The sequence below is a fragment of the Pseudonaja textilis genome, chromosome 7, assembly GCF_049901715.1.
Source record: "Pseudonaja textilis isolate UNSWEBS1 chromosome 7, rPseTex1.2, whole genome shotgun sequence".
Taxonomy (NCBI): domain Eukaryota; kingdom Metazoa; phylum Chordata; class Lepidosauria; order Squamata; family Elapidae; genus Pseudonaja; species Pseudonaja textilis.
Genome location: NC_141996.1, coordinates 10,955,677 through 10,982,024, shown reverse-complemented (window position 1 = coordinate 10,982,024; position 26,348 = coordinate 10,955,677). Strand labels below are relative to the sequence as shown.

The following is a 26,348-nucleotide window of genomic DNA, read 5'->3' as shown; positions in this document are numbered from 1 at the left end:
GAAGGGGATGAGGGATTCCAGCGCTTACGTTCTTTGACTTTACTTTCCGTACCTTTTATTCAGCTAAGTCTTAGATTTATACGTTGGTTTTCCTCTAAAAACTCAAGCGCTCGTCCTGCCATTTTCTTCACAACCATACCGTGTTGAATGAAGAGGCATGATGGCTCAGCAGTTCAAGATGCTGAGGTTGTCAGCTGGAAAGAGTCAGACATGACAGGGCCAGGGGAATTTCCCGTTGAATAGGTTGGACTTCAAGAAAGTGGCAAGCCTGAATGTTATTCAACCAGCTTCCATAACTGAAGATGGACCTGAACTTGGGTCAGCTATTCTTGAGTCCAACCTCAATCACTACTACACGCTTATCTTTGTTAAATGCAACCCGATAAATCAGAAATGTCAAACTTGTGTCATCACGGCATTGTCATGTGGCGTATCACAACTTCCCCCCCTTCGCTAAACTGGGTGTGGGCGTGGCCAGCATGTGACGCATCCGGCCCGCAGGCCACGAGTTTGACAGCCCTGCAATAAATCAGTGTAGGCTACGAATGGAGGGATAACATTTAAACAGCTCCATATTGTATTAAGGAACAAAACACCCAGGAACTATTATCCTGTTCACTTACCACCTATCGGCTGCCTGTGTGAAATTGCTAATACAGGATGGCCCGTCAATCATTGAAAGGTTACATATATAGATGAAAAATAATTAGAAGCATTGAATTATGTCCGAGGTAAGAAAGATCTTGCTTAAGCAAGGCACAACTAGGGGAAATAAAAATGCTCATCTAGTCTTGGGAGGACCAGCAGTCAATGGTTATCTAAGAGTATCTCATTAAAAGATATAATTCAGCAAAGAGCTGCAAGGTGTGGCTATCTCCATACACAAGGATGAAGAAGTATCAGAATCGCTCAAGATGGTCTTCGGTTACATGTCTAAGAACTGAGTGTGAAGTTCACTGAAGAGATTTGTCTTATCGGGGATTGTTGACTGCCAATCCTATGCTTGCTACCTTGATTTCGGCATGAAGGAAGTAAGAAGACAGGTGTAAAACATAGATGTTTCTCATCAATCATCTCCTCCTCCTTCTTTTAATGACCCCATAATCCCTTGCGGGGTGGAGTCTGGGCAACTGAATGGAGCTGAGTGTTTACTGGCTGGGTGCCCTTCCTGTCACCAATGTGGAGTCCCGTCCCCCCCAGCAGATGTATTCTCATTATCCCCAGAAAAATTCCTGCTTCTACCTAGAATCAAACTCACAGCCTCCTGATTGTAAGGTGAGAGCTCTACCTCTAGGCCACGGCACCACTCAGATGTTTCTCATCAATGCTTTGAAAAAATAACCCATTTAACTTTGGTAGCGCTGTGTGTTGTCTGATTATTATTGTATAACCACATAAGGACCATCACTTTGTATCATCCATGGAATTAGCTTTCCAAAAGTATTTTTCTCGTGACATTATACTACAAATTTGTGATGCTAAAACCTTCCAGGAGCTCTTGCACCCCTCGAGCTGCACCATCTTCTCTGGGATGGCTTTACTTACGTCACTCCAGTTAATCCACTCTTGCAGGTGCAAATGAAGGCACTGCCTATGGGATCACAGGATCCTCCATTGTGGCAAGGATTTGGAAAGCAGGCGGTGACCTCCGATTCACAGTTTCGTCCAGTGAACTGAGAAAGGCAACTGCACTGGTAACCTAAGTCAGGGGGAAGGAGAGGAGCAGAAAGGGGAAGGTGTAAGTATACATTTCGGGGGATAAGTGAAACCCTTAATTCTCCAAATAGGGTATGTTGCACTGGGAAAGTTAACAGAATTAAAAGTGGTGTTTTATCCCCCTCTGGTGGTCACTTTGGAGATATTCCTCAATTAGAAACTACACCAGGAACAAAATCACACATGGATTGGGAACGTACATTCCTTTTGTTGGTTTATCGAAAAGCCTGAAGGGTATTTTACTTTAATGAAGAAGAAAAGCAAAGCTATAATAGCAGAAGAATTTAGATACATTGTGATATTTATGAATAAGGACCTTCAGGTTAGCTCAGTTGCAGTGTTCCAGGGCATATGATCCTCTTTTGAGAGCTTCGGACAAGCAAAATCCACCGGGAAGCCAGATTCACTTAGTATTACTAACTTAAGTGCAGTGATTCGCTTAACAATTGGGGCAAGAAAGTGTGATGACCCTGGGCATGGCACAAAAATAACCAAGTCACCAAAGTAGATAAATTTCCCTTTAATGCCTCCAACTCGGCCTCCAATGTCCAGTTATCCTCGGTTGGAGAATCAAACTCTTCCAAAAACAGTCTATGAAGGAAAGAAATGCAGTCCAAACCCAAAGTAAAGATAATTAGAAATTAAAAAACAACACAAACCACGCTGAAGTAAATTAAAATGACAGGCCAGGATGATAAATTGCAGACTTTCAAAGGATAACGCAGCACCCATAGTTGGGAGAATGCCAAAACCCAGATAAGCCTCGACAAAGATAATGCACACTTTGTTTCCAGCAACTTTGCCCTTTTAAACAGTCTTCCTAGCTGCAGCCCGTGAAGGGGATCAAGGCCTTTCCTCTCCTGTAGGCCATGTTGCTCCCTTTTCTGTTCTTCCTTGTGTGGCCTAGGATGAAGAGGGGATGGCCCTGGGTCTTCCTCTGAATGCCCAGCCAGACTGTGCCCCTTCCCTGTTTCTTCCACAGCCACCAGATCCACACTCTCACTCCCTGTCAGCTGCTCAATCTCCCCCTCCAATAAGGGCATGACAGAAAGGTTGTAAAATGGGGCAAAACTCATGAAACAACTGCCTTGCTCAGCCACATAATTTTGGGGCTCAATTGAGGTCATAAGTTGAGGACTATCGAGTGAGGCACATTTTGAGGAAAAGCTAGGTTTGGAAATGCATACCGAAAGGCGCGTTTTCACATGGATTTTAGTTGTGAAGTGAAAACCTGGAAATAGGCTCTTGGGCCCGCAGTTATCTTTGTGCCTTGTCTAAAGCACTCTTCTTTACCTGTTGATCTACTCCAGGGGTGTCAAACTCAAGGCCTGCAGGCCGGATCTGGACAGCGGGGTACTTAGATCCAGCCTACCTAGCCACCCGGGAAACAGCCAAGGACCAGCCTGTGGTGCCTGTCAGCGAAAACGGAGCTGTTTTCAGCCGCAATAGCCTCCTGCAGCCCTCTGTCAGCGAAAACGAATCTCACGTGGGCATATATGGTCCCACCGAGCTCAGTTTTTGTATGGTGGAGGCCATTGTGGCTGAAAGCAGGGTCCAGGGCGGCGGCGTGTGGCCCCCTGCTCCAATTTTACTGGCAGAGGGCTAGCAAAACTAACTGAAAGCAAAGCAAAAGGAGAAATGTTTCCTTTTGTTTTGTTTTGCTTTTAGTTAGTTAGAAAGAGAGGTCATAAAGAAAATACTGATTTGTGCAGAAATGGATAGATTGACGTTGGGGCTAAAGAGTAAAGGAGAGACAGAATATCATGATATATGGAATAAATTTTATCAGTGTTTGAAACTGAAAGGAGGGACCCAAAATAAAAAATAAGTAGGATTTGTAGAATGGAAACTTGAGGTGATGTATGTAAATATAACTGAGTATAATAGATAAGACAAATGTATAAAATTATTAATACAGAAGATGTTATGCTGTCTTTACAAATGTATATACAGGATAGGATAAGTGTACAAAAGTAGCAATGTATATAAGTTATCTGTTCTATACCTTAGTATGTATGGCAAAGATAATGCTAGGATGATCGCACTGTGTTCAATATTTTAATGTGTAATTAATAAAAATTTCTAAATTAGAAAAAAAGGAGAAATGTTTCCCCTTTTGCATTTGAGCCTCCAAGAAGGGACAGGAAAGGAGAAAGGGAAAGAAGGAAAGTTAGGAAGAGAGCAAGGAAGGAGAGGGGAAGGAAGAAGAAAGGAGAATGAAGGGGGAAGGAAAAAGAAGAAAAGGAAAGAAGGAAGAAAAAAAGGAAGACAATGGTTCTTCAGCATCGCCTGGGCCACCACAGGAGATGGCCATACCCACCACGGCCACAAAACCCCCCAGTCAAACACAACCCTGATGTGGCCCTCAATGAAATCGAGTTTGACACCCCTGATCTGTTTGACAGTCACCAAAAGTGTGAAAAGATTTCTTCTAACCATGGCCCGTTCTTTTAGCCAACATGTCGACTGATGACCTGATAGAATAGGGGGCCTTCTGCTGAACTCAGTTTAATTATATATACCCTTTTTATGTACAGCGGATTGCTTGGGCTAATAAATTATTTTGCTTGGGAGGGAAGGAGGAACAGAAAGGAAGTTTCCTACTGGTGCAGCAGCTGATTGTCTTATAGACTGGCTGATATATCGCTAAAGGCTGCTGCTTTAGAATTATGGCACCATTACAGTCCTTTATTTACATACACTGCTGAGAGCGTGAAAGAAAAGCCCAAGGAAATAAATTTCTTCACAAGAGACAACGGAGAGAAACATGGTGCAAGACAGAGAGGAGACTGTGAGTAAGGAAGCTGAGCTATCCCCCTCAAGGCACTTGCTCTCCGACAGCAGCAGTAACGCATGGCGGCCTAACTAGTTTTAGAACATAAAACACAGCAGCAAAACACACCCGAATGTGAGTTGCTTGTCTATCTTGCCTAATAAAACAGACCCTTCAGATGTGAGCTGCTCATCTCCGCTTCTTCCTCCTAATAAAATGGACCTTTCATTTGAAGACATTTTTCCCTTCCAGCAGCCGATGTAAACGCAAAGCATTCAATCCGTCGAGGGATGAAGCAGAAAGGGAATTATATTAAAATGATTTGGTATACAAAAGTTTAAATTCGAACAGGAGGCTATTTTCTGAGTCCAGCAAATTCGTTTGCCAAAGATGAGCCATCGTTGCTTATTTATGGGAGGGAGATACTTGATCTAATTTATAATATGCCGAGTGAAAGTTCGGCATGGGTTTTATCTTTATTGCTCAGAAACATAAATAAATGCATTTAGCTATTTTCCTTAAAAGCTTCTGCATCTTTGGAATGCTTTCCTTGCAAGAGGCACTCAGCTTCCCAGATTTCATATTTGCAAGTGGAGAACATTTTACCGGTACAACTTTGCATTAACACATGTCCTGATGTTTCATATTAAATGTGCCGATGTTTTCATGTTCAGGTCTCTGGACATTGCCGCCCCCCGCATTATCCTTGAGTTCGTTTCCCATAAGATTGAAGTAACTAACAGAATAACAGAGTTGGAAGAGACCTTGTAGCTCATCTAGTCCAACCCTCCTGCCAGTGGTGGGATTCAGCCGATTCGCACCGGTTCAATTGAACTGGTAGCTAACATCATTGGCTGGCCCTGCTCCCTCTCCTTCCAGCCACTTCTTGCGTGGCTGGCTCCTTGCCTAGGTTTGTCCAGCTGTCGGGGGGAAAATGGATGGGGGCCTGGGGAGGAGGCACCTCACCTGCCATGGCTGCCAGCACGCGGGGGGCGGCGGCTAGGGACCACAAGGCTGTACCACCCGTATCAGCAAGCTATTCTAGGAGATGGCCAGTATTAATATGAAGCTATAAAGGTGCCGAGCCCGAAACTGACATATGCTAGCCATTTTATTTAGCCTTATTATATATTCCTTTTCTTTCTTTCTCTTTACTGGTTATGGGGGGGGGGAGGGTTTTGGGCTTGCCACATTCCTAAGGTGGGAAGAATGGAGATAGAGAGAGTTGTTTTGGCTAGGTGGTTCTTCTTCCTGTGGGAACAAAAGCTGACTCTGCTGAGACCTGGAGGTTGATGACACCAGGAAATATTGATTTACTTCTATAGGGGAATGTGACTTTTGGGGGCTGTTTCTAACTTCCAATATAATGTGGTGTAATTCCGGGTTGTGTCAGATCTGGAATTACAACAGATTTTGCCAATTTGATGCTTTCCTAAATAAAAGAAATTGTTTTGGAAGATGAATGTTGCTCTTTTTTTAAAAAAAAAATGGATTTCATCACTTGGAAAGGCAGGACTGGACTGGTGCAGGATAGCCAAAGATATTGTGTTTGTTGGTACAAGCAGTAGATCTTGACATACAACAGTTCATTTAGCAACCGTTCAAAATTACAACGGCATTGAAAAAAGTGACCTTATGACCATTTTTCACACCTATGGCTGTTGCAGCATCCTCATGGCCATGTGATCAAAATTCAGGCACTTGGCAACTGATTCATGATTATGACCAGTGTTGTGTACTGGGGTTATATGATGACCTTTTGCTGACAGCAAAGTCAATCAGAGAAGCCAGATTCACTCAACAACCGTGGTACTAACTTAACAACTGCACGAGTTCACTTAAAAACGTGGCAAGAAAGGTTGTAAAATGGGGCAAAATTCACTTATTATGGTTGTTAAGTTGAGGATCACCTGTATTGAGTAGGAAAAAAAATGGTAGAATATACAATATATTCACCGGTGTGATAGGCTTGCTCACAAGTACATACATATTAGATTATCTGTGTGGAGAGCTCGTCAATATCATAGAAAATCATATTCCATGGAGAATGTATTTCTAGCAGGTGGGATTAGCCACAAAAGAAATGTATAAATTAGAATAACATTTTCTTATTTCCCCAAGGAGAAAGTTGTTTCAGTAGGATTAGATGCAAAATTATTGCCATGGAGCTTCAAGTATAAGCAGAGACACACGCTTTCAGTAAAGACCCAGTTAAACATTGGGATGTGCTTCTATGTTCCATGTTGGTATACTGATGGGGATGTGGTACAAATCCATATAAAAATTCCAGTACTAAGATGGCATGGAGTAAATAAGTAATAGACTATAATGTACCCTACGAGGAATGGATGCCTCAAAAATCTGTCCCAATACAAATCAAATCCCTCCTCAAAGCTCATAAAAAGGATATGTGGGACTTTGAAAAAATCATAAAACCATAAATCGGAAAAGGGCCATTCAAAGTCCTGCCTACTGTAATAAACCACATCCTTAAAGATGTCCCTCTAAATGTCCATCTCCACTTGAAGGAATCCAATGAAGAACTCAACCACCAAACTGGATAATTGTTTTTCCCGTTGAACTGTTTTCTAGGATTCAACTCCAACCTTTGCTGGTGGAGGACAGAATTAGTTGTTGTTCCCTCCAGGTAATGTTCACTTTCTTATCTCTGGTTGTTGCCTTCCAATTCCTGTGTGGTCTTGATGGATTGTTACCCTATGTCCTGCTCCACAGCTATCAGCACCTCTGTAGTTCCTATCTAGACCTGGTCTAGTGGCCCCCTTGTTTTTCATCCTCTTCTGCATGTTCACATTTTTTCTTGGGAGGTCCTATTTTGCTCACCTCTCTCTCTCCAATATCTTAATTGTTTTGCAACAATAGGCTATTGATTTCACTCTCTATCTAAGGCAGCACACCTTCTGAAAATGTCAGTTCCAAGTAGGCATAACAAACATTTAGTACAGGGGTATCCAACCATGGCAACTTTAAGACCTATGGACTACAACTCCTAGAATTCCCCAGTTGGCATGGGGAAGCTCCATTTGTGTGAGTGCCAGTTGTTTGCGGTTACATGGGAAGCTCCATTTGCATGTTCACCTGCCACTTGCGTAAAGGCTACACACCTGAGCACCTGTTGCTTGTAGGGGATCACCCCTCACCCCTCATCTGTCGGTCTGCAAAGCTGGAAAGGTCAGACCCCTACTTTATAGGATTGACTGTATCAGCAGAAGAAGGACATGGTGGCTCAGTGGCTAAGATGCTGAGCTTGTTGATCGAAAGGTCGGAAGTTCAGCGGTTCAAATCCCCAACACCGGGTAATGGAGTGAGCTCCCGTTACTTGTCCCAACTTAGCCAACCTAGCAGTTCAAAAGTATGTAAAAATGCAAGTAGAAATATAGGGACCACTTTGGTGGGAAAGTAACAGCATTCCGTGCGCCTTCGGCATTTAGTCATGCCAGCCAGATGAACACGGAGACATCTTCGGACAGCGCTGGCTCTTCGGCTTTGTAACAGAGATGAGCACTGCTCCCTAGTCGGGAACAACTAGCACATATGTGCGAGGGGAACCTTTACCTTTACCTATATCAGCAGAATCTTGCTATAATCTCATAACCTAAGCAAAGTCTGATTATGTTATTCCTCCTCCTTATAACACTAGCAATAGCACTTAGACTTATATACCGCTTCACAGTACTTTACAACCCTTTCTAGCAATAGCACTTAGACTTATATACCGCTTCACAGTGCTTTACAGCCCTTTCTAGCAACAGCACTTAGACTTATATACCGCTTCACAGTGCTTTACAGCCCTTTCTAGCAATAGCACTTAGACTTATATACCGCTTCACAGTGCTTTAGAGCCCTTTCTAGCAATAGCACTTAGACTTATATACCGCTTCAGTGCTTTACAGCCCTTTCTAGAAATAGTACTGACTTATATACCACTTCACAGTGCTTTACAGCCCTTTCTAGCAATAGCACTTAGTCTTATATACTGCTTCACAGTACTTTACAACCCTTTCTAGCAATAGCACTTAGACTTATATACCGCTTCAGTGCTTTACAGCCCTTTCTAGAAATAGTACTGACTTATATACCACTTCACAGTACTTTACAGCCCTTTCTAGCAATAGCACTTAGACTTATATACCGCTTCACAGTACTTTACAACCCTTTCTAGCAATAGCACTTAGACTTATATACCGCTTCACAGTACTTTACAACCCTTTCTAGCAATAGCACTTAGACTTATATACCGCTTCACAGTGCTTTACAGCCCTTTCTAGCAATAGCACTTAGACTTATATACCGCTTCACAGTGCTTTACAGCCCTTTCTAGCAATAGCACTTAGACTTATATACCGCTTCAGTGCTTTACAGCCCTTTCTAGAAATAGTACTGACTTATATACCACTTCACAGTACTTTACAGCCCTTTCTAGCAATAGCACTTAGTCTTATATACCGCTTCACAGTGCTTTACAGCCCTTTCTAGCAATAGCACTTAGACTTATATACCGCTTCAGTGCTTTACAGCCCTTTCTAGAAATAGTACTGACTTATATACCACTTCACAGTACTTTACAGCCCTTTCTAGCAATAGCACTTAGTCTTATATACTGCTTCACAGTGCTTTACAGCCCTTTCTAAGCAGTTTACAGAGTCAGCATATTCCCCCCCCCAAAAAAAAATCTTTTACCGACCTCGGAAGGATGGAAGGCTGAGTCAACCTTGAGCTGCTCAGAATCGAACTCCTGGAATGAGCAGTGAGTTAGCCCTGCAGTACCACATTCTAACTACTGCGCCACCACGGCTCTTATTTAGTACAAGGAATCTGCCTGAATCCTTTCTGAACGCTATCTGCTCACTCTGGACTTCAAAAATATTTCAACTTTCCCTTAGGAAACCATTCTTCCGTTTTTCCAGCAAGTAAAAATTTATCTTCCTTACTCCCTGCAGTGCCATACTCGCCATCAAAGTTCTCTTCTTCAGGCTAAATATTTTAATTTCTCTTCATGGCACGTTATTCGAGGTGGGGGTCTGAATGACAGCACAGGTTCAAAATAAAGGGAAATTATTATACTCAGGGTTCACAGAGGAATAGGAGACATAGCAATAGGAAGAGGGTTAGACTCTGTGATCAATAGATGTGTTGTCACGTCAAACAACAAATCATTATCACTGTGATGATCACCATTGCCAAAGTTGGATGGGTCCAGAGCCCAGCATCTTGGATGGGTTAGGAGATCACTGGAATGATTGATTGCAGCGCAGAGCCCCAATCAATCATGTACAGAAAGAGTGAGTTAGGGACACTCAGACCAATTAAGAGTGCAAAGAATTATTATGAGTAGGGGGATGCTGCCCAACACACGGTAAGTCAATATGTCTGATCGAAGACAAATGGAATATATTATACCATTGATGGCGCTGTGGATTAATGCTATGCAGAAAGACGTGTAGGATGTTTCCAATTTCTCTCTGCAGCTGAAAATCAATCGACAAATGGACGGAGGGTTGGCATGAAAAGCAGATGGCATAGTACCAATATCACTGAGAGTTACATCCCATCCCATAGTGCTTTGCAGCACTCTCTGGGCAGTCAAAATCTAAGCATTATTTTCATATTGTTTCCCCCATACCCAAATCTGGCTCCCCATTTTATCAATCTTGGAAGGATGGATGGAAGCATGAATTAATAGCAATAGCACTTCGACTTATATTACCGCCCCAAGCAGTTTACAATATCAGCATGTTGCCCCCAACAATCTGGGTCCTCATTTTACTCACCTTGGATGGATAGAAGGGCTGAGTCAACCTTGAGCTGGTCAAGATCGAACCCTGGCAGGGAGCGGGGAGTTAGCCTGCCTTATTGCATTCCAGCTAATGCGCCACCTCTATGAGCCAGTCAGGATCGAACTCTAAACTGTGGGCAGAGTTTGCCTGCAATACTGCACTTATGCCACCAGGAGTCCACTGAGCTCACCCCTTACTCTGAAAATTTCCAAGGACAAAGGGAGAATACTCACCCCCAGATGGCACACTGATACAGGTTCCTCCGTTCTGACAAGGGTTACGTTCACAGGGGTCAGGATACAGCACACAGCCAAGCTTCAGTTCGGTTAGTCCCACCACTTCCGCAAAGCTGCTGCGTTTGTTCTGGAGGGGCAACTCGTTGTTATTGAGGACGATGGAATCCAAACAGCCTTGGAAGCCGCTCAAGACCTGGGTGGACCTCTTGTCTGTTAAGCTTCGGATATTGTCTACCTGGACCTGGGCTCCGAAATAAACGGAGCTATCGGTGCTCAGGGTCTGGAAATAAAGGGGAGCTTTGCGCCTCTCCACGTAGCTATCGTCGAGCGAGAGGCTGGTGAAGTTCCGGTTCAACTCAAGGAACACAGAATGCCAACTCCCATCATTCACAGTCCTGCCTGAAATTCCCAGGATGCCCGGTCCACCACCACAGTCCAACTGGAACCACAGTTTACCGTCCACAACCTGCAAATGGAAAGTGAAATGCAAGGAAAACAGAGCTTGTAACAGCGGAGAGATCACTGTCCCAGCATGGTTTTCTGAGCCAGCTTATTTAAATTCTTATTTTGCCAAGCTGAAGTCACATGCAACATATTGCAAAACAACTGACAATGTAAGCTTTCCTCCCTGGTTTACTTCTGAGCCACGGGAGGCGCCACATGCATGCATGGCAATGCCGAGCTGGGGTGATAGCTCGCGTGGCCAGAGAGACGGCTCTGCATGACACCTCTGGCACACGCGCCATAGGTTTGCCAACGTGGGTTTAGGAAATTAGTATTAGGTGTTCTTCCAAACGTAGTTCTTTCTTTGCTTCTGCTAGGAAACGTGACTATGATTTGGAAGAAGGAAGATGCCAAATATTCTTTTCTCTCCCTTAGGAGGAAGACAGTTTACAAATAAAAACTCAGGAATCCCCCAAGTCCTTGATAGCCTAGTAGAGAACCTTATATTAAGATGTAGTTCCTTGATGATAATGGGACTGCCTCTGAAGGCCATCTCTGGGAGACTAGTGGTACTCCTTGTGCAATTGGCTGGCCAAGTGAGAATGGACTGCTGGACTAGAGGGCCAGGCTTCTGTCCCAGCAAGGCACTGCTTATATTCTTAAAATAGCCCAAAGGGCAGAAAGGATTTTGACTTCCAAGAAAGGGTAAACTAGATGTCTTCACAGAAATAGAGACTACAAGCAGGGGAGGGATTCTACCTGTTCGCACCTATTCACTAGAACCAGTTGTTAACATTCTAAGCAGTTTGGAGAACTGGTTGTTAGAAGTAATTACTGGCCTAATCCTGTAAGGAAGGCAGGAAGGAAACATTCTGGTGTTGCTTACAGAAACTGTCTCTCTATTAACCCTTATTACATTCTTGTCAGGACTAGACTTCCTGTCTCAGGAACTTCTCTGGAATTTTCCCCCCTCCTTTGCTGGTACTTTGCTTGGGTTGAGTGACCATTCAAAGTTACAACGGCACTGAAAAAAGTGACTTACGACCATTTTTCACATTTACGACTCTTGCAGCATCCCCACAGTCATGAAAGACTAGGTGAGGAGATGCGTGCCTCGATGTGAGTGATACTGAGTTGGTCACGCGCAGCCACTAACATGACCACCAAGCCATGTCCACCCAGTCATATGACCACCAAGCCACGCCCACCAATTAAGCCATGCCCACAGAACTGGTTGTTAAAAAATTTGAATCCCACCCCTGACTATAAGGACTGACAGGCCACTGACAAGCCTATTGTAACATAACATCTCTGGATAAAGGAGGAGAGATTGACCACTTGTGCTTTAGAAAGCAGCTCCTTGCGAGGAGATTGCAGGACAACAATTTCCCACAGGTCTGAACACCAGGACATGACGGAAGTCATAACGGCCATCAAGCTTTCAATTGTGATAAAGCCTCTTATGGATACTGAGTTGATTAAGCCTCACTTTCTAAACTTCTTTGAATTCTTTCAAACTTAAAAGAGATCTTCAATGCAACGAGGTTGAAAAACCACCCGGTGAGTTAATCTTTGTTCAAGTACAAAAGTACAAAATTAACTGATAGCCTAAAGAATTTAAAGAAATTGAAGTAAGTGGCAACATGCTGAACAAGTTAGTCTAAATGGACCTTCTCATAAATCAAGCACAGGCTTTCTAGAATATCAGAACAGACCACTGGAGGGAGGGGAGCTAAGATTGTCTGTTAAATATGAAAGGTCACTGAGAAAATGTACATCATTTGAAAATGTTATGCAAATGATATCAATTACATGATTTGCCTGATCATTGTGCAAATGATGTAAATGGATATGAGGTTTACTTTGTATCACCAAGTGAAACACATTTTTTTATGCAATGAAGTCATCTTGTACACTGCCTGAAAATTTAGTTCATTGCTTATGAAGACCCTTGCATTGAGATCAGATAAATTTGAGGTTTTATTTAATATTTTTAAAGCAGTTTTTAAAATGAAATATAATAACACAAATAGTTTGCCCCGAGACTTCGTTAAAAGAGGGAATATTTCTCTTCCCCATGTCCAAGAGACAAAAAATAGCTTTGAAGAAGGAACAGAGAGAACAATAAATTGTGGAATACAACGAGAGCAACCGAGATCAGGATTTTAGCCTCACTATCACCTCCCAGGTATGCTTTAGACAGAAAATGTACACAAAGTCGATTTTGTGCTGAAAGTTTCCCTTGAAATGAGCTTGATTCTTGATTACTGCATAGCCATATTGTTTTCTTGGCAACTACAATATCTTTGCATTGTTTTCTTCCAAAATGTTCATTCAGCTTCTCAGTCTAATACATAGCCAGAGGGTTTCCTTCTGGCTACCCAACTAATTACAAACTAGGTATAATCTTTCCAAATCAGTCAATATTGACTAAGTGCATTGTATATCACTATACATTTCATACACTTTTAAATCTATTGAAATGAAATGCCAAGGATGCACGTACAAATATAGGTTATCTGTCACAGACATTTCTCCAATAATCCTTCTGTTTTGAGTGCAAAATAGGATACATATTTCTGATTTTTATGCTTAGGGACAGAGAGGAGAGAGAGGAAGAGAAAACAAACAGAAAGCTAGTGGTTTTCCCATGCTGATTCCTCTTTACATTTCCTTTTCCAGAATTTCTCTGATAATTCCATTAAATTTTTTTACTATTGCAAAGTTAAAATGGTTACTGGATACGGCATTTTGTTATTTTGCTGCATAATACACAGTGAATGTAGAGTTCCTTTGCAATGATGTAATATAACACCAGGTGGAGTCTGTCCTAAAATCGGCACAAGAAGTTGATTATTAATGATTGCTGAACAAAAAGGGGCTATTTCCCCAAATTAGATTTCCCCCCTTAATTTCCACACTGACCCAGTACTCCTTAATTCGTTCTTAACTCTCGAGTGACAATGTCTACACACCATGCATTTTAAAACAGGGATTTCTTGTTGCGAAACTGATATTTCGGGGAGCCTGCGCTTGATTTATAAGAAGGCATTTTTCTCCAGCTTGAATTTGAATCTGAGTTGGAGAAGAGACGTCTACACTTGACAATGCTGGCTTCTTTGGGGACCGATACAAAAAGCCAGGTAGCGAAGGGACAACAAAACTGGGTCAAGGTGGGTCACCCATTCCAGTTCATTCTCTGCCTCCTGAGTCCCAACTGATGGGCTGGGTCTTCTTTCGTTGGCCTGCACAGGAGAACAGAGCTGGAAAGCAGGTTAGTGGGGTGGAGAAGGAATGGAGATTTTGCTGTCTCCTTCCCCTGCCACGCCCACCAAGCCACGCCCACAGAAGCGGTAGTAAAATGTTTTGAATCACACCACTGATCCCCACGGTTGCGCGAGATTTACATTCAAATGCTGGACAACTGACTCACATTTATGATGGTTGTAGCACTGGGATCACAGGATCAACTTTTGTGTCCTTCCGACAAGCAGGAGGAAGCCAGATTCGCTTAACCCTGTTGCTAATTTAACAACGGCAGAGATTCGCTTAACAAACGTGGCAAGAAAAGTCGTCAAATGAGGCAAAACTCACTGAACAACTTTCTCACTTAGCAACATAAACTTGGGGCTCGTACGTCGAGGACTACCTGTAGTATGGCAAAAAATCCTGAGCGTGTTGAGATTACAAGAAGAAATCTCCTTCCTTCTTCTCCTCTCTCTTCCCTCCCTCCTTCCTTCCTCCCTCCCTTTTTCCTCCCTCCCTCCCTCCTTCCTCCTTCCTTCCCCTCTCTCCCTCCCTTCCTTCTCACTGTCTGTTAAAGCAGGGATCTCCAAGCTTGGCCCTTGAAGCCTGGCGGACTTGACTCCCAGAATTCCCCAGCCAGCTGGCTGGAATTCTGGGAGTCGAAGTCCGCCAGGCTTCAAGGGCCCAAGCTTGGAGATCCCCGTGTTAAAGGGCTGGTGAGTCAGATCCATCTTTTTAGATGTTCTAAAGGAAGAAAGCGGCAGGGTCCCTGGAGAGGGGAGTGCATCCAAAATGCCGGGATGTCAGTCATGACCGGGTGACTGGAGTTCTATCACCTCTTTTATCTGCATCCCATTTGCATTTTACCTGCCGATAAAAAAGGGTAAAGGCTTTGACTGTATGGTTGAACAGGCCATCTTGACTTTTCGGAGCGCGTCCCCCCACCCCTGCCCCCCCCACGCAGAGACTCTTGGCAAAAAGAGAAGGACGGCATGCCAACTTCTCACAATGGGAGCATCTTTCGAAACCTGCAGGAGACAGTCTCTCAAATGAAATCCGGAATGAAAACATTCAGAACTTTAAAGGCTAAACAAGCACTTGAAGTGCAGAAAACAGCTGGGAACCATTGTAGGATTGCCAGCAGAAGCAGCGTAGAATCCTTCCATTTTGCATGGGCCAAATTTCTATGCCTTGTAGCAATTGCACTGTCCAATGGTCAGACTACTGAAAGATATTCTACACCAGGGGTGTCAAACTCAAGCCACATCCAAGCCCGCAGGGTGTTTAGCTCTGCCCTGCGGGGGCCACCCTGGAAACAGCGAATGATGGCCCATGGTGCTTCTGCCAGCAAAAACAGAGCCCCAAAGGGCCACATGGGCCCCTCCTCCATCTCCGCTTTCTCTGGCAGAGAGTTGCAGGAGGCTGCCACAGCCGAAAACGGAGCTTGGGAGCCCGTTTTCACTGGCAGAGCTCTCGGGCCACCACAAGTGCTCCAATACAAGTGACATTGAGCTGGCCACACCCCTCTGGCCTCCCTGAGGTCAAACAGAACCCGGATGTGGTCCTCAATGAAATCGAGTTTGACACCCCTCTTTTACATCATGCGTGGAAGCTTCAACTGGTCCAGAATGCGGTGAGCATGCGTGATGGCATGCCTCGGAGTATCCATGTCACAACTCTGTTCTCCAAGGCTGGACTTGGTTACTATTATGCTTCCAGATGCAATTCAAGGTATCGGTTATGACTTATATAGAGCCCTGCATGGTCTAGGGCCTGGCAACTTGAGGGACTTCCCATAGTTATCAACCCCTCGAACAAGGTTGGTGCACTCCAGGTTCCTTCAATTAAGCAGTGACTCAAGTGCTTCAAAAGGATGCAAATGACCAGTTGTCTGCAAGGAATAATAAACCCTTCCATTCCCCACCATCCAGTCAGAGCTGAAGAAGCTTCTTGGATGAGGAGAAGCAAAACATCTTCCAAGAAAAACAAGCAAGTCCAGTTGCCTCCTGAAAAAAGCACCAACTGTTGGTGCTGCTGAAAAAGCAACAACAGCTGATCATTGGAGCGAACTGGTTCCCTCACAGCTGATCTTTGGAGATAGCGGTTCATCGGAACCGGGCTGAATTGGTAGAATCCACCCGTTTATCTGTGTCTTCAAGGTCACCTGAGCGATGCTCCTGGTTCCTGTAGTCTGCAATTTTTCTCTGGAAATCCATTCAAAGGGCGTTTGTCTCAAATTGTATAGCTAAAAGTCTGTAGAGATTCTCAGTCATTCAGGTCCCAAAGGTGCTTTTTCAGGAGGCACCTGGACTGCCCTGTTTTTTTCTTTTGAAGGCGTTTCGCTTCTCCTGCAAGAAGTGTCTTCAGCTATGGGCCATTGTTTGAGGGACTGAGAGGGGAGGCGTGCTAGTGGGTGGAGAGGGCCATTTGTTTAGCCATTCCCAAGAGAAATAAAGAACTCTTTGGAGGCCTACCTCACCGTGACCCCCTGAGTCATAACACAGTTTAGCAACACAGAAGGAGTGGGCTCATACTACAATCTTTGTCTTCTGTCTTCTGCCTCAGTGGACGTTTTCTGCTTCTGTGTTGCTTCTCCTTGAACCAAGTTCCATATCCCTGGATTTTAGCCTAAGGCCTCAGAACGACATGTGCAGTAAATCCAAACCATAAATTTAAACCCCCGCAAATCAATAATTCATACAGATGTACATGCACCTACGCACACCTACACAGGCAGTCATTAAATTGGAAAGGCAGGAAGGAAGGAACTCTTAATACACAAATTGGTGCCCCTTTCATTGCCTCACCAAATAGGCGGAATGAGATGAATGGTCCTAATAAATCATTTTTTTGGAATATTAGCCTAGCAAAGGTGGCTTGGATGTCAACCATATCTGCGTATCAGCATTAGTAATAAAACCATCAAATGATCCTTCGGGGATTTTCCCTAGACTTGCAGTCACAGTTCCTGAATGCAAATGACTTGCCTCACCCCATCCCATCCAGGGGAACATTTAGTTAGCAGGATTACGTTTCAGGATCATTTGAGCAAAAGGCTAGATTTATTAAAATATTACTTCCTACAGCTCCCGTCACACTGGGATCACTTCCAAGGGTTTTCGCTCTTTCAGAAATGAATGTTTCAGGCAAGGCTTGATTGGTCTTACAGATGACAACAACAAAGTCATCTGAATTGAATTCTACTCAGTGTATGTAAAAGCATTTATTATCTGACCAGATATACTTACATAGTGTATATACTGATCAATATAGTTATTTTTAAATTAAACTAGATGAACAGGAACATCTTAGGTTGTTGTATATATGACAGATAACAGATAATTGGAGTTGGAAGGGACCTTGTAGGTCATCTAGTCCAACCCCCTGCCCAAGAAGGGGACCCTACGCCATTTCTGACAGATGGGAGTCCAATCTCTTCTTGAAAGTCTCAAGTGATGGTGCTCCCACAACTTCCGGAGGCAATTTCTGTTCCTTTGGTTGATTGTTCTCCCTGTCAGAAAGTTTCTCCTTATTTCCAGGCTGAATCTCTCCTTGTTCAGTTTCCATCCATTATTCCTTGTCTGGCCTTCAGGTGCTTTAGAAAATAGATTGACCCCTTCCTCTCTGTGGCAGTCTCTCAAATATTGGAAGACCTCTATCATGACTCCCCTGGTCCTTCTCTTCCCTAGACTAGCCAAGCCCACTTCCTGTAATCGTTCTTCCTATGTTTTAGCCTCCAGTCCCCTAATCATCCTGGTTGCTCTTCTCTGTACTTTTTCCAGAGTCTTAACGTCTTTTTTATAATGTGGTGACCAAAATTGGATGCAGTACTCTAGGTGTAGTCTTACTAAAGCTTTATAGAGTGGTATTAGTATCTCCCTTGATCTCGATTGTATCCCTCTGTTAATGCAACTTAGGGTTGCATTGGCTTTTTTGGCTGCTGATATATTTTTTGGCTGCTAATATATTTATTACAGATAGTCCTTGACTTGCAACAGTTCATTCAAAGTTACGACGACCCTGGAAAAAGTGACCGATACCTGTTTTTCACACTTAACAACTGTTGCAGCCTCCCCATGGTGTCATGATCAATATTCAGATGCTTGGCCACTGGTTTCGCATTTATGACAGTCGCAGTGTCCGGGGGAGGTTTCATGAGATCCGCTTGGCGCCCTTCTGACAAGCAAAGTCAATGGGAAGGCCAGATTCACTTAATAACCATGTTACTAACTGAATAAATGCAACGATTCACTTAACAGTTGTGGCAAGTGAAATGTTGGGCAACGTTCACTTAACAGCTGTCTTGCTCAACAGCAGAAATTTTGAGCTCAATTGTGGTCGTAAGTCGAGGACTATCTGTTCCACACTTAATACAGGAGGAGGAGGAGAAGAAGAAAGCAGAAGCAGAAGAAATTCAGTGTATGGCAATAGCTTGATTGTAAAAGTTAGAATACATGAGCAGAGACCTGAAAAGGAAATGACCCACATAATAAGAGGTTGCTGAAAATTACTCTTTGGGTTTATTGCTCCAAAGGCTTTTCTCTAGAAATGAGAGAAAGGAAGAAGAATGTCTGGAGCAAAGGGAGTGAGAATTAGGAGCCTGCTCTGTATTTTGCAATAGGTCCTCTTATGGTTTTGGCTTTGCTTACGGTTGAATGTGGCTATTGTTTTTGCCTGGGGCTTCAGCAACTAGGTGTAAATTGAACTAAACCGTAAGCTGGAGGAACTCGGACCCCTTATGTGTTAGTAAATTAGCACTTCCCCCAGGTAAGACTTCTACCATGTGGCTTGAAGAGTGTTTGAATCAGCTCCTGCCAAAACAGTTTCAAGAAAAGCTCTTAATGGGGGAAAGTTTTTAGCGGCCAGGAAATGTCAATACTTCTTTTCCAAGAATGTACATATTTTATATGCATGTATTTGGCCGAAATGTTTAATTAGCTGTGGTTATCGTCGGTCCCTGAGATATTAGCAATGACTCTTAGACTTATATACTGTTTTATAGTGCTTTTACAGCCCTCTCTAAGCGGTTTACAGAATCAGCCTATTGCCCCCCAACAATCTGGGTCCTCGTTTTACCCACCTCGGAAGGATGGAAGGCTGAGTCAACCTTGAGCCTGGTGAGATTCGAACTGCCAAATTGCAGGCAGCCGGTAGTCAGCAGAAGTAGCCTGCAGTACTGTACTCTAACCGCTGCACCACCTTGGCTCATACAGCTGACAGGATTAGCAATAAGACATTCAACTTCAGCACAGACTGACTCTGAATTAACCCAAACCAGGAATTTTAATTATGGGTTTGATCACAATTTACTATACAAGCCATACTAGTATAATTGACCCATCACACTAAGCCACAATGGTGGTTTCAAATATCATACCCAGGCATAAACAAATCAACCACATTAACATTGGTGGCATTTGCGAATTAGGACATATGATGCTATTGGGTTGCATATGCAAATTGTTATCCATATTGCATGATCCACAAATTGCTATTTTTTAAAATAAACCCTTGTAAATTTCTGCTTTCCTAAACCCTCAAAGGAGCTTAGCATCAGAGCATACCAAATTCCTTTACCGTAGTCCTCAACTTACGACCATGACTCAGCCCAAAATTTCCTTGGCTAACAAACAAAACAGTTGGTCAGTGAGTTCTGCCCCATGTTTTGACCTTCCTTGCCACAATTCTTAAGTGAATTGTTGGTTGTTAAGTGAATCTGGCTTCCCCTCTGCTTGTCAGAAAGTGATCACATGATCCTGGGATACAGCAACCATCATAAATATGAACTGGTTGCTAAGCATCTGACTTTTGATCATGTGACCAGGGGTATCCTGCAATGGTCGTAAAACATGTTATAAGTCACTTTTTTTCAGTGCCGTTGTAACTTTGAGCAGTCACTACATGAATTGTTGTAAGTCGAGGACTACCTGTGTACCAAACTGTATATTGTCCCTTTAGCACAGTATAGGAAAACTGGGGAGTCCTATTAGTCTACCTCAATTGGTCTATACCAGGCTTGTCAAAATGGCGGCCTGTGGGCCAGATGCGCAGGCCACGCCCACCCTGGCTCCGCGAAGGCAAAAAAAAATCTTGTGATACGTCACAAGATGCGATTGAGTTTCACACCCATGACCTACACCTTTCACAGCTCTTTCTGAAACTGCACCGATCAAGGCCTTAAGCTCAGATTTTCTGCATAAGAGGCATGTTCTCCACCATAGTTTTAAAATACCTACTGCAATAGCTGTTACAAAGCTACTTTAGTTTACCTCACACAGAATACTCTACTCCCCACCTCCTTTTAGACAGATTAACAGAGTTGGAAGAGACCTTGTAGGTCATCCAGTCCAACCCCCCCACACCCAGCAGGAGACCCTACACCATTTCTGACAAATGGCAGTACAACCTATTCTTGAAAGCCTCCAGTGATGAAGCTCTCACAACTTCCAAAGGCAACTTCTGTTCCATTGGCTGATTTTTCTTACTGTCAAAAAAATCTTCCTTATTTCCAGGTTGAATCTCTCCCTGTTCAGTTTCCATCTATTATTCCTTGTCTGGCCTTCAGGTTCCTTGGAAAATAGCTGGACCCCCCTCCTCTCTGTGGCATCCCCTCAAATATTGGAACGTTGCTATCATGTCTCCCCTGGTCCTTCTCTTCACTAGACTAGCCATGCCCATTCATCATATGTTTTAGTCTCCGGTCCCCTAATCATCCTGGTTGCTCTTCTCTGCACTTTTTCCTAGAGTCTCAACCTTCGTCCTTTTGGGGTCTCCAATTCTTAAAAGTGGGGCTTAGACAGTAGGGTCACTTTGACATATCTTGCATATCAAAAGGGACAAGATCCAAATTAGACACAGCTCTGGGTAACTTTCTATCTTTTGGGGGGTGGGGGGGTGGGATAGAACCCCACCTTCTGCACCCTCCTAGCATTGCAGTATTTTCTAGAAGCTGTTTCTACACCGCAGCCATTCCTGAACTGACCTGGCCACTATACGTGTTAAATAATTACGTGATTATTACACAAATCTGCCCCCAATGAAATCCTAGTGTTGCTAGGGTATTTTGGTGACGAAAAGAAAGAAAAAGAAATCTGGCCATCTCATACTTCTCCAAAAGTAAGATGGATTTTTTTTTCCCCCTCTGGGAAATATAAAAGGCAACCTTCATTTTTTGCTGTTACTCATTGGATCACAGATCCATTAGAAGGAAAAGCCGAAATCTTATCCGTAGCTAAATCTATTGTAAGAATTCTTTTCTAGCCTTAGGACAGGAGTGTCAAACTCAATTTCACTGAGGGATACATCAAGGTGGTGTTTGACCTTGAGGGGCCGGGGTGGGGGTGGCCTGTGACCGGGGTGGCCATGGCTAGCTCAACTTAATGTCGGGAGCGCCGGTGGTGGCCCAAGCATTCTGCCAGCAAAAATGGGCTCCTGAGCTCCGCTTTCAGCTACAACTGCCTCCTGCAAATCCACTGCCAGTGAAAATGGAGCTTCGGAGGGCTGCATGTGCCCTTCCCGAGCTCCGTTTTCATGGGCAGAGGCACTGCGGGCCGGTCCTTCGCTGTTTCCAGTGTGGCCCCATAGGCCAGGTCTAAGCACCCCGTGGGCCAGATTTGGCCCACGGGCCCTGAGTTTGACACCCCTGCCTTAGCAGATACCAAGTGAGGTAGAAAATAAGTTACTCTGTCTTACTGTTTCCCTTTTACTCATCCTGGAGTTTATTTTAATAAAAAGAGCAGTTCATAGAAACAAGACATTTCCATTATGGTGGCTAAAACTGTGGTTTCTTTCTTTGCCACTCTCAAAATTGGAACAGTTGGATTTTTCTTGCTGACACAAGAACATTTCCAATTGAGCCTAAACAGAGAGAAACATATAATCCAGAAAAAGAAAGAAAAGAAACCCAACCTGGGGGAAAAGATAAAAACTGATTTTAATTACCTTCAGAATTATACAGGGATTTGCTCTGGTGTACATTATAATTCCGTTGCTTTGCAGAGTCCTCAGACGGAGACCCAATTTGAATTCTTCATTCTTGCTATTTTCAGAAACCCGGTATTTGATGTAACTATTCCCAGCAAAGCTCAGGGAAGTATGTCCTGAAATAACCGTTTAGAAAACAGATTACAGAGTTTTATTTTGTGCCTTCTGAAATCAAACATTGGAGATTATCCAATCCTTTACACCAAGGGGGAAAAGAAAGTTAATTAAGGAAGATGCTCGGTTATTAACAAGGCAGATAAGGAAGAATCTTAAAAAATAACAAACCACAGCTTTGACAGCTTAAAAAAACTGCCCCTGTAGTATGCACACCCTATGCCAGGGGTGTCAAACTCGATTTCACTGAGGGCCACATCAGGGTTGTGTTTGACCTCAGGGGGGAGGGAGGGCATGACCAGAGGGAGGCGTGGCCAGATTGATGTCACTCATGTTGGGGCGCCTGTGGTGGCCCGAGCACTCTGCCTGCGAAAATGGACTCCCAAGCTCTGTTTCTGGCTGCGATGGCCTCCTGCAACCTTCTGCCAGAGAAAATGGAAACCGCAAGGGCCATGTGCGCCCCTTCTGAGTTGTGTTTTTGCTGGCAGAGGCCCTGTGGGCTGGTTCTTCACTGTTTCCAGGGCAGTCACACAGGCCATCCACAGGCCTTGAGTTTGATATCCCTGTCCTATGCTGATAAAGATTGATGCACTAATAAAGCAGGATCTGTTCTTTCTAAGTAAGAATGATTGCCGTGCATAAAACAATATTAATCTGCTGGTAGTGAATGAACAAGACCGTAAGTCGAATATTGTGGGGTAGGATAGGGTTTTTTTTCTTATTGTTATTATAATGACAAAAGCAATGTTCGACCGCAAGCTCCATCCTTTCTGATGTGCTTGTGACGTTGTGATGCACGTCAAAATGGACAGGGCTTGCATCGCAACACATGAAATGGGACAACTCGCTACAGCCAACTCATTGCAGCCAACCTGCCATGGCCAATTCGTTGTGAGATTACTCGCTGCGTGTCAATTCAACAAATAGGAAAGTTAAATTAATTTTGAAGGAACTGTGGCCAATAATAATAATAAAGTAAAGAAAGTCAATCCAGAAATACAAGAGTTATGATAATTTTGAAGAAAACGTGGTTACCAATAATAAAAGTAGTTCAGTAAAACAATTAATTCATGTTGAGTTGGCTGTGGCGAGTTGGCCACGGTGAGCTGTCCTAGATCTGCAATACATTGTGATCCTGCTTCACTTCCACTCCTGGAGGACAACATTGTGGTAGTCTAGTAAACCTTGTGGCCTATTAAACCAGGCACAGATTGTTGCCCACATGCTATGTCCTTCCAAAACTTCCCTAACACAGCCGGGTTTTGCCATTCCAAACACTAAGGAAATTGGGATATTTTGGGAAGTCTTGTGTAAGAAATTGAAAGTCCTCATCCAAAGACTAGGGAGTGATTTTAGAATGACTTTTGTTGACTTTGCTATAAATGGTCTAGGATTACTGTACACAATAGATGTCATATAAGTCTTTTATATTGAGGTGTCCAAAGTTGGCAGCCTTAAGGCTTGTGGACCTCAACTCCCAGAATTCCCCAGCCAGAATGGCTGACTGAGGAATTCTAAGAGTTGAAGTCCATAAGTCTTAAAGTTGCCAAGTTTGGACATCCCATTTTAGAAAAATGGGTTATTGTGGTGGAATGTAGTCTGGATTCCCAACAGGGAGATGCTACATGCTGGAGGGCAAAGAGACAATGAAGTTTCAATAGTCTGGTTGGGGAAAACCAGTTAAAATTGCTTCTCTCTAGCAATTCTCAGAGTATATCTTTAATTACGAAAGTGGACGCTTTAGTTTGGCAACACTGATGTAAAGCGCCAAGAATCAAGAAAGACATGTTGAGTTACTTCTAAGCAGTTTCAGTTTAAGTTAAGTCTAAGTTAAAGGGCATGCATAAGTGTACAATTGTGCCTACTGTCCCTGTCCTATTGTCCCCATTTATTCCTACCTATTTCCTGTACTCTTACTCATGTTTATACTGATACCTATTACCTTGTAAGCGATTGACAAATCAAATAAATAAATAAAATAAATAAAGTTTCCTCAACAAAAATCTTCCCAAATAAAAAAATACCTACTTGTATCATTAAAGATATACTGTCAGAACTGCTAGGGAGGAGCTGTCTTAACTCTCGTTCTCCCAACCAAACTATCTAAACTTCACTAAACTTCAACCAGGAGATTGTGTCTCTTGGTTCTTTGGAATGCAGCCCTTCCTCCTGGGAATCCAGACTACATTCCACCACAGTCTTTCTGTCATGTTGAACTCAAGAGTGTTCAGAAGAAAAGACTGACAGCACTTAAAGACTTAACCAAGAAGCAAATGGTGTACCTGAGCATTCTCCAAGTTTTCCAGGTGGACATTGACAGATGAATAGTCTCTGGTTGATTTCATAGCCTACACACTGCATATCTCCTGGGCAAGGCTTTTCTGTGCAAGGATCGTTAGAGCCTGGACACAATCCTCCTGTTATACACATGAGAAGGTAAGAAACAGACTCACTTTATCCACATTCAAATTCATCATCATCATCATCTTTTAATGACTCCATAATCCCTTGTGAGGTGGAGTCTGGGCAACTGAATGGAGAGCTGAGTGTTTACTGGCCGAATGCCCTTCTTGTTGCCAATGCGGAGTTTTTTAGAGCAGATATATTCTCATTTGTGCCCAGAGAGAAAAATATCTGCCTCTACCTAAGATCAAACTCACAGCATCCTGATTGTGAGGCCAGAGCTCCACTTCTAGGCCACCGCACCACTCATCCCATTCCAAGGCAAGAAGTTCTTAATGTCCATTAACTTTTCACTTATATGATCCTCAGACCAAACAAAATTATAATTTGATTCCTCTGAAGACATGAACATTTCTAAAGGCAGCGAAGGCTGAAAGAGTGGAAAAGCTGTAAAATGATTGCTTTTCTCCTGATCAACATTCCCCTCAGCTGACTCCGCATTATCAGTATAAATCAAACCTGAAATCTAAGTTGCTTTGGAGATCAGGAAAACAAACAGCAAAAAGTAACATACAATCAAAATGCAATTAAAATAACAAAACCCAAATCTAAATAAAAGAACCAATACATAGTTAAATGAGCCTGAAAATGCAGCTAGAATCTGTAAGATTGAATGGAAGATGCCAAGTAAATAAATTAATGAAAAAAGGTTGAATGAATTGCAAATTACAACAGTACTGGGATAAGTCTGGTTTACTTTGGCCATGTCATGCATGCAAATTTATTGGAGTAGTCAACAATGCTAGGAACGAACAAGGAATGTGAGGATCTCAGAACAGAACAGCAGAGCTGAAAAGGACCTTAAAGGTCATCTAGTCCAACCTTCTGCTCAAGCAGGAGACCCAATACCATTCCAGACAAGTGGCTGTCCAGGCTCTTCTTAAAAGTCTCCATTGATGGAGCACCCACAACTTCTGAAGGCAACTGGTTAGTTGTTCCCACTGTTAGGAAGTTTCTCCTTCATTCTAGGTTGCTTCTGTTCCATTGGTTGATTAGTTCATTCCATTTGCCCATTTGGTTGGTGGAACAAGAAGAAGGGGCACCAATATAGGGCTTGATAACATCAACGCTAATACCAAGATGAATATCTAACAACTGAAAGAAGCTGTGCTTGACGGTGTAGCATGGAGAGGACTTGCCTAATAAAGTTGCTGAGAGTACGACATGACTGAACGGTTAAAACAACAACACACAGCAACACAATACTGGGAACTATCTGCCTAATCTAAGAAGGTGGATTTGGCTAGAAAACGGCCTCTGAAGGAAAATGAAACTAAAGTGATGGCTGGTTTATGGCAGTTTTCCTGCACTTACATCCATTGTAGCATCCCCAATCATGGTCACGTGAATCAAAATTCAGACATTTGGCAACTGGCTCATTTATTGAGTTGCAATATCTCAGGGTCATATCATCACCTTTTTAAACCCTCTGACAAGCGAAGTCAGTTGGGAAGCCACTTAACAACCATGTTACTAACTTAACGAGTGCAGCGATTCACTTCACATCTGTGACAAGAGAAGTCACAAGATGGGGGGCTAAACTCATTTAACAACTGTCTTTCTTAGCAACAGAAATTT

At 43.2% G+C, this 26,348-nt stretch overlaps 1 protein-coding gene across 8 annotated transcripts in view; it reads right to left on the bottom strand.

Moving 5' to 3' along the window:
* FAT3 (FAT atypical cadherin 3) overlaps positions 1–26,348 on the bottom strand; it is a 541,042-nt gene that overhangs the window by 26,694 nt on the left and 488,000 nt on the right. For all 8 annotated transcript variants that reach the window (XR_015744255.1, XM_087937026.1, XM_087937027.1 and 5 more), the window contains 4 exons: positions 24,590–24,724; positions 22,152–22,309; positions 10,518–10,986; positions 1,546–1,699 (listed from right to left, as the gene is read on the bottom strand). Coding sequence is in view for 7 of the 8 variants with exons in the window: in XM_087937026.1 (XP_087793152.1) it covers positions 1,546–1,699; positions 10,518–10,986; positions 22,152–22,309; positions 24,590–24,724 (916 nt within the window). In the remaining variant the exon portion in view is untranslated. The remainder of the gene's footprint in view (positions 1–1,545; positions 1,700–10,517; positions 10,987–22,151; positions 22,310–24,589; positions 24,725–26,348) is intronic.